The sequence below is a fragment of the Setaria italica genome, chromosome V (assembly GCF_000263155.2).
Source record: "Setaria italica strain Yugu1 chromosome V, Setaria_italica_v2.0, whole genome shotgun sequence".
In the NCBI taxonomy this organism is placed as follows: Eukaryota; Viridiplantae; Streptophyta; class Magnoliopsida; order Poales; family Poaceae; genus Setaria; species Setaria italica.
In genome coordinates this window covers 25,359,535-25,368,765 of record NC_028454.1, presented here as the reverse complement: position 1 = coordinate 25,368,765, position 9,231 = coordinate 25,359,535, and the positions used below count along the sequence as shown (strand labels likewise).

Here is a 9,231-nt window from a genome sequence, read left to right as displayed (position 1 = left end):
AGTATCCATATTACACATATATTATTATGTATCTAGATGCATAGTAAAAATTATGCACCTAAAAAAGTCAAAGCGATCTACATTTTGGAACGGAGGGAGTACAATAGTTGTACAGGACGGAGGGAAAATATGATATTTTATCACTAAATGGCTAATTTTTGTAGAGTGATGCATATTGCCAAACACCCAAACATAAAAACAAATGGTCAAAATCCTTTCTAGAGTCCAACAATAATTGTGCTTTTGTTAATTTCTTTCTACTCTTATCTGCGCTCTATGAATGTGAACATAATAGTCTATTCACGCAGGACCACCCATTCCAATTTTGTCCGTGTGTCGGCTTATCCGACAATATCATCATGGAGGCACCACGCACGATTCTTTTACAGATCTAACATGTTTCTCTCCAAGTTTCCCATGAAAATATTAACCGCCATCCACACCATACGGAGTATGTCCCATCTGTGTCAACGAAAGTCACCACCCAGCATATCCATTAATTTTTATTTTCCTTTGTTTTTTTCCAGCAATATCATGCTACGATACTGGCCTTATCACCTCAACCTGGGACAAATCCTATAATCTGCATAGGGGGACTCAATAATACATGGCAACTCAAGTTGCACAAATCATGAGCAACACCGTGCAAATACTTCCTCTGTCTCTTTTCCTATGACGTTTTAGGATTCTAAAAGTTAAACCCTGTAAATCTTGATTGACAATTAGTCAAATTACATACACGTTCAATGTATAAAAGTTACATGTAGATTCATATTCATAGATCTTTTAATACATTGATTGATTCTTTATAGCAATAATAAGCTCTGAGATATCGCAAGAAACTGATACTAAAATGTTATTTAAACAAAGTTTTTTCCCAAATTCTTGACGATAGTTTTTGGAAAAGAAAAAGGGAACGAGGCGAGCACACGAACATATTACTCGATCTTTGATATGTGGTGCAGCTGCAACCGCGTTCACTTGCGAGCTCAGTTGCTCGCACCTGCAGCGGCCCGTGCCTGCAGCACCTTGGCGAACTCGGCGATGTGCTCCGGTTCCGGGATGACCCCCTTGGCGGCGTCGAGCGCGGCGAAGCGCTCCGCCCACGCGGCGAGCAGCGGGATCCGGCCGGCGTCCAGGAGCGTGACGCCCGTGATCCTGTCCCACGCGCGCAGCCACCCGATGAAGGCCCCGAACGCGACGTCCAGGTACCCGGGCGCGTCGCCGGCGAAGAATCCTTTCCCGCCGGAGCACTCCGCGAACGCGCCCTCCAGCGTCTCCAGCGCCGCGAACGTGTCCGCCGTCGCCGCCGCCCTCTCCTCCTCCGTTGCCCCAGTCAACGCCGCAACCATCACGCCGTGCAACTGCACGTGCCGCACCGTGTACACAGAATCATGTCACTATTGCCGGCCTATCCGTAAAAGGAAATGTGTTGCGTACCTTGCCGTCGACGTAGGCGGCCCAGAAGCGGGCGACGGCGCGGTGGTAGGGGTCGGCGGGGAGGAGGGTAGGACCGGCGGCGGGGAAGGCGTCGTCGAGGTACTCCAGGATGAGGAGGGACTCCGGCACGGGCCGGCCGCCGTGGAGGAGGACGGGGACCTTCTTGTGGACGGGGTTGGAGGCGAGGAGCAGCTCGCTCTTGTTGGTCAGGTCCTCCTCCACGTTCTCATACTCGAGGCCCTTGAGGTGCAGCGCCACGCGCACGCGGTTCGCGAACGGGCTCGGCCACGCGCCCAGCACCTTCAGCTGCCCGTCCGCTCCGCCCCCGGCTGCGGCGGCCATTGTTCTCGCCGTGCTCGCGGCGGCGGCCACTCGATCGTGTGACCTGCGTCTGCTGTGCGCGCGAGTGGTGGCTTGGCCTCGCGGTTTTAGCTCTGGGCTTGCGCAGGAACCGAGAGGAGCAGGCGCCGCATGTGTCGTGGAAAAATCTCCGATCCCGTGGCATGTGAACATGGATATGTTTTTGGAAAAAAAAATCCATTTTACTCTTTTTTATGAAAACGTTTTACTCCCCTTACCTACACATTTTGTCCGTTTAAACCCCAAACAAAATATAGTCTCACCTTATTTTTATTCTGATCCCCTAAACTATTTCATTTAGTTCAATTTACCATCTAATTAGATTCCTCTTTTTTTCTTAATGTACGTTAAATTTTGAGTTTAAATTTTGTAAGTCTTATGTAAAAAAATTACACTAAGAATTTTTCATGGTTATTTTCATAGGTTAGGAATATTTAATGCGAAATCGATCTTAGATATACAAAACTATACGAAAATAATCATGATAAATTTTTAAAATATTATTTTAACATATAGCATCAAGTTAGAAGTCAAGTGACAAAATTTGAAATTAAAACGCACTTGAAGATAAAAAAAAGAGAAATTCCATTAGAGATATACTAGATCAAATGAAACAGTTCAGATGATGTGACGCGTATCAATCCATGTCGGTTGTCCTGAAGCTCTTGGGCGGTTGGGCTGTACATGTCGTACTTTGAGCTAGAGGACCACACCTACAATGTGACCCCGTCGGTCGGAGGGATAGATGGTGGTGTAGAGGTTTAAAATTAACGTTTTCGTGAATGTCGCAGTAGTTCTACTAGGTGATGTATAGCTGTTGGGTTCCTCGTAGTAATGCTGCAAGGTTTTAGTTTGGACATGGAGTATATGCATGGCCGCCAGAAAAAAGTCCACGTCGTGTTCACAGCGCACGCCACATAAAATTGAAGTTTGTTAGGAAAACATCTTCATGGTGGTGGTGAAAATGTGGAAGGATGTTATCATATCCCCGCGTACGAAATCTTGACTTCCATATATAATTTATGCACACCATGATATTAGCGGTCCTATCTACAAGTGTACGATAAGAAGCGCGCCTCTTTCTGAACGTTTAAAAAATATCTATTGTTAGTACAATTCGCACAGATCCCTCCAATTGAGATAAGAACAAAACCTAAATGATCCTTTAAAATAATTAAATAACTTATTTTGTTATTTTGGATCACTAAACAAGAGGATTTTGAGTTTGGCACCTTGAGGTTGCAAGCGGCCTTCATGAACTGAACCTATTTGGAGCACTACCTAATGGAAAAAACGACTAATCAACATTTCAATTATCTTGGCATTCACTTAAGGAAAAAAGCACTACCTAATGGAATATGTTTCAAATCAGATCAGAAGGAGATTTCATTGAACTTTAGCTAATAATTGCCAAACATTTTTACGTAATAGAACCATATCTTGTATGTCATGTCAACAGATACAATAAAAGGTAAAATAACTAAACATGCAGATGGAACTGATAATTTTGTTGCAATATGCCCGATCAAAACAGAGCTCGTAACCAACTGTCTTGCTCCAAGGTCCCTTTTGATCCAGCTTCACGAGGGCCCAGGGGACGACAAGAAGATTGTAGTCCTCCCTAATTTTTTCTTCTTCTTCTTTTTTTTTTTTGCGAGAAGTCCTCCCTAATAAAATGTGAGGGTACCTCGAAGAAGACAAGCTTGTCGCTACCGGCTCAAGGTTCAGCATCTGTTGCGGCTGCTTTTGCAACTAAAAAAAGTTTGTGCAGAGGATCCCTATCTCTTATACAATTAGGAACAGAATCAAATCGAATCCAATCGAAAAGCTAGAGGAGGATGATCAAAAAATTGGAGGAGGCTGGGGCTAGAGGTTGCTGCTGCCGGAGCCTGTGCCGGAGCTGCGGGCGGTGCCCTTCTCATGGTTCCTACTTTCGCATACTTGCTAGTGAACTTGTACAGTTGTACTCTCAACAATTCAAGGAACCCAGCTCCATTGGCGTAAGCTACATATATCACCATTCAGATCCTGCAGTTCAATGAACATCTTGACCAATGCCCTCCTGGCATCTTTACCAGCAAACAACGTATATGCTCCTCCAGGTCCATAGAACATCCTGCACAGAGAAAATCGATTAACTACATGTTAATTAGCTACATGTTAGGTCTGAAGCTGACAGCATGTAACTGCAAGACGGCATGTATGATGTATTTATTGATACGAGATGTATGCCTGTCATGGTACGAGAACAACCGATGTTGCTACATGGAAATCATACATTGCAAATAGTTAAACCAAAATTTGAAGTTGTGGCTCTGTTTCTGTAGGGAAGAAACATACACAACTAAAAAAAAATTGGTAGGGGCGGTTGAAAAGGGGTTTTCAGGAGTGGGGTGTTACTCGCTCCTGATTTTCGCAGCTACAAATAGCTATTTGCAGAAATGAGTAACGTATCCGCTCCAGTAAAGCCATTTCCAGGGCTGGTGAGGGGTTAACCCGCCCCTTCAAATGGCATGTATAGGGGTGTGTCACCCTCTCACCCACCCCTAGTCATCGATTAAAAAAATATAAAAAAATGAAAAATTATCGGCGGGTGTGCCGCTGGACTTCGCCCCCGTGCACTGCCGCACCGACCGTCGAGGCCCCGTGGGCGCTCCCGTGTGGAGCTATGGTTCCGCGTGCCCAAGCCAGCCGCTGCACCCCTGGTAGGGAGCCATTGAAGCCTGCGCCATCAGCGGCGCCTCCACAGGGAGTCGCGCTCCATGGGCCGACACGCCCCCATCAGCGGTCGCACCCCCACTGGGAGCCGCGCCCCACGTGAGAGAGAATGCAAGAGAGAAACTTGGCCAATGAGAGGGCTCAATTTTGGAGGTGTGAATCGGTGATGTGGCAGGATGCGTTTATTTCGTGAGATTATAACCATTTCTATCGAACAATCTTAAATAAAAAATTCTCAACTACAAAGCTTTAGATCTCGTCCAGCTCTACAACTTTTATATAAAGTTTATCTTCATCCGAGATCATCATGTGAAAAAGTTAAGATTTTTTTTTGCGTGGAACCATTTCTAGGGTGGGTCATGCCATCACCCGCGCCACGAAATGATTTCCAGGGGCAGCCCCTAGAAATTATTTCCAGAAGTGGGAGGCACCATCACTCGCCTCTAGAATTATTTCTCCATTTTTATTTTTCTTTTAAAATGAACTTTTAAGCTATTAAATGATCTCAAATGAACTTTTGAGCTACTAAATGATCTCAAATGCAAAAGTTACAAACTATAAAGTTTTAGGCTTTGTCGAGCTCTACAATTTTAATATAAAGTTTGTATTCATCCGAGATGACATGATTTTTTTTCAAAAAATACATCCATTAAACTCATTCACATGTACTCATACATATACTCACGCATATACTCATTTATTTATATATACTTATATACATTTAGACCTCGTTGAGCGCTACAACTTTCATACATAGCTTCTCTAACTGAATGTTGGTGTTTAGACCCGGCAACCTACCCAGGGGGTGCCCAAGGTAGTGTTTTGATTGGTGGGGTTCGTCGAGATTAGGAACTCGAAGGTGAGGGTAGGGAAACGGGCGGCCGGACAGCCCGCCTCCGCATCAGCACAGACAAGTTCAATTTTGCTTCATTTAAATGGGATAAATAAAGATAAAAGAAGTCTTCAATCTTGACGTCGACGTAGTAGATTGCCTCTTGACCGTCGTCGGATGTCTATTTGAGACGCGGCGATATAGTTCACGTCTACGTGCGTGTAGCTTGATGAGCTGCTAATATGAGTAGTACGCATGTACATCGAGGATTAAGAAATGTTTGTTTGTTTATCACTTATTTTCACTACCAGAGAGGATCACGCAATGCATCTCTGGAGAGATCTATCCATTTACTATTTTACTACCAGCGCTGTGACGAATGCGCACGTAGTGTATTTTGGAGGGGGTACTTTGTTTACATACCCTTTTTGTTCATTTTGGTTAATTGCAGCATGCATATGGCTCAGTTGATGTCGTATTTATTTTCCTAGAAGGATTATCCCAGTCGTGCATGGAGACTATCCGATCCATAATGTTTCAGACTGGTCGATGCTTGACCCATATTTCTTTGATTTTTATATGACCGAAACTGTGCCTGTCTGTTGAGCGACACATGAGGCTTGGCAACCCTAAACGAGATTACCCCTTTGATGTTTAATTTCACCGTTGGCACTTTAGTATGTGTGCGTGCGGTGTATCTGTTCCTTTGAAATTGTGGGGCATGCACGGTTTCTTTCTAATATCCTTTTATTTATCTTTGAAAGAAGATCAAAGCCATATGCGTTTCCAGCTGATTTTGTAACATGGTACGTCGCACGGCCTCAGTTTGTATCCATCGTAGGGACCGAACCATCATTCGTGGCTCGTATCCGCTAATTAGACCAAACTGTAGAGCTCATGCCAAATTGCTTATGCAAATGCGATGAGTATGACACAATTTTACTAAACTCAATTTGCAAGGGAGAGAACCGATCTTAGATGATAAAATAAACGCGTCCGGCCTCAATTTGTATCCATAGTAGGGATCGAGCCAATATTCGTGGCTCGTATCCACTGGCTAGATCAAATCGTAGAGCTCATGCACGGCATAAGGGCAAGAACATGGATAAGATATGAGATGGAGCAAGATTGCACTTTTGGTTTGTATCGCGATGACCAAACCGATGTCATGGAGAGACCGACGGAGTTTCTCACCTTCAAGCAGCGATTTCTTCCGGCGAGTATAGCCTGACAGCCGTAGCCTGACAGTGCCTTCTTAGCCGATGTTGATGGAGAGCGCAGCAGCTTTTAGGGCCTTCTCTCCTCTTGATCAATGGTTGTCGATGCCTTGGTGTCGATGCCCGATGGTGCAGTATTTCTGCAGCCTGACGAGTGCTTATCGATCGGCGTGGAAGCGCAGGAGCTTGGCGATGATAGGTGCCGACGCGTCGCCCTTGCAGCTTGACGGAGCTTTTGTTGATTGACCGGTGGATGCTCTTGCCAGCAGCCTTTTCTGGATGATCAGCCGGGCCAGCCTGGCGGCGATTTTTGGACGATGAGGCGGGGGAGCTTGTGTGTTGTGCCCGTCGGTGCAGTATTTCTGCAGCCTGGCGGTGCTTTTGGCGTTGATCGATCGGGGCCTTTTCCTCTGCCGGTGACCCTGTACTTATAGAGCCGAGAGGAGGCGATTTACTTGAGGAGGTTTCGAGCGGCAGCAGCGCTGGCGCTGCGGACGAGCGCGCACAACAAGCGACGTGCGGCTCGTGGAGTATCCCGTGGACCTAGTCAGGTCGTTAAGATTTTTGACCGGAGTTTACAAGCTTCATTGACTGATTTGTGGGCCAAAACAAATGATAGCCTAGTCGGTTGATCCGTTAGGGGCAAGTATTCAATTTGTCCGTCCCACCTCCTAACTAAAATATTAGCTTAATTTATTCCAGCCTGCTATTAATACCGGTTTAATTTACCCCTAAACTGGATTTCCACCCGGTTTTGCCCACATGTACATTGTTTTGATCCATCTCAGCTGTCGTGGATTGCATGCGCCGAGCCACCAAGTCTAGCCGAGCCACTGTGCCCGGTCAGCTACACTCGACTCAAGCTGAGCTACAGTGCACTCGACGAGCTCCTCGCTACCCCAGTTCCCCGATCGACTTGTGTTTCCTTTCCTCCGACGGTTTTCCCTTCACCCCACCATTCTATGCCACCGCAATCTAGATGATTGGAACAACGCTTTGCTAGGCATCCCATTAATCGGTTGTTGAAGGTGTGAGATTAGGGATTAAATTGAAATGCAATAGACGGAAATTGTGAATTGTGATATGCAGCTATATCATTTTTATTATGCCTTCCGTGATTGTTTTTTTCTCAACACACAGGAAGTCTGAACAGGCGTTTTACATTCATGGTCTCTGCGAAATTGATGACTACCAGCATCCTTCAGGAGAATTTGTTGTCACTTTAGGGAAAAAACTCACATCAGTAGCATTAACTGATTGATCGAAAGCTCTGGCAATCTAACATACTAGTGTGTGCTGTATTACTTGAAGTGGCAGAATTACTTAAACTTTCTCCTTATTTGTCTGTCTTTAAACTGACTAAAAGTGATAGCGTTTTGGGAGTAGAAAGCTGCAATCCTTTTTATTGTTATTTTCCATTTTTGTACAGTTTTAGTCCTTATGTTACTCTAAATGGATGTTTAATGTTACTATGCACATAATGTACATTGATAGTCCTTATTTTTCACTTCTAATGTTCCCTCTTCAAAATATTCAGAACAAACAATACCATGTAGAAAAAAGGTGGCTGAGATTTTTCCAGAGCATGTTCTTGTGTGTTCCTATTGGGACTCATTTTTGTTAAATTTTTTGTTCGATTATTCAGCATGAATAGAATGCTAAATGATGTACTCTATGGATCAGATCGTTGGGTGTCAATTGTGTTGCCGCAATTGGAAAAAGCTTTATCCTGTATTATTTGTGTTCCTGTGAAATTGACAAGGGCGCATGCATTTTCGTGCGAAGCTGCTCAAACTTATCATGATAGCAGACAAGCCTGCATTTTCCTGAAGGCTTGCAAGTAGAGCGGTGTTGCTGTGCCTTTTTATTTTGATTCAAATTGACAACACAGGTAGAAGCGATTGACTAGACAAGTTGCACGTACATGCGTGCGCTGAGCAAGAAACCAGGTGCGGGGCTTGGGTGGTTGGCGTGCAAGGTTCGCCCCTGCAGCTTGGCTAGCGCGAGGGTGGCCGCATGCAAGTTGCGTCACTACAACTCGGCTTGCGCGAGGGAAGGGCGCAAGCTAGTGCGGCGCTCGGAACGGCTCGGTTGGGTGACATGCAGTTCACATCAAATATGCAAATCCGCTGAAACCGGTCAAAACCATGCCATGTAGGCAAAACCATGTAGAAATTCGGATTAGGTGTAAATTAGGCTAGTATCAATAGGAGGGAGTAAATTAAGCCTATATTTCGGTTAGAGGGTGGGATGGACAAATTGAATAGGTGAAATGAATTTTTTTTTTCTAGTTTGTACGTGTCGCTGACCATAAAATTGTACATGTATGTAACAGGCGTCATCAACGTACCCACATACTTGCGTGCGTTGGCTAGCAGCCGGGGTTACACACTCATTTTGGTCATGTCACATAATGGCTTCAGGACATATTTTAGTATTTGCACATATACTAGCTTGTGCCGTTTAATTAGCTCGACAATATATATATATATATATATATATATATATATATATATATATATAGGATTATACTATACAATACCCTGGGTACGGAATAATCTATTCCGTACCCGAGCCTATCGGTGCGCTCACGCGCGGCCGGTTCACGAACTGGTGTTTTCCGATTTTTATACCAGCTCATCCGAACGTGGGTCATTATCATCC

The 9,231-nt window shown here is 44.8% G+C and overlaps 1 protein-coding gene across 1 annotated transcript; it reads right to left on the bottom strand.

Moving 5' to 3' along the window:
- Positions 1-689: 689 nt before the first annotated feature.
- On the bottom strand, positions 690-1,924 carry LOC101779885 (probable glutathione S-transferase GSTU6). Its single transcript, XM_004968892.4, has 2 exons — positions 1,441-1,924; positions 690-1,364 (listed from the first exon to the last, which is right to left on the bottom strand). Exons 1-2 carry the CDS (start codon positions 1,780-1,782, stop codon positions 990-992), a joined length of 717 nt encoding a protein of 238 aa, XP_004968949.1. The 5' UTR covers positions 1,783-1,924; the 3' UTR covers positions 690-989.
- Positions 1,925-9,231: the final 7,307 nt, after the last annotated feature.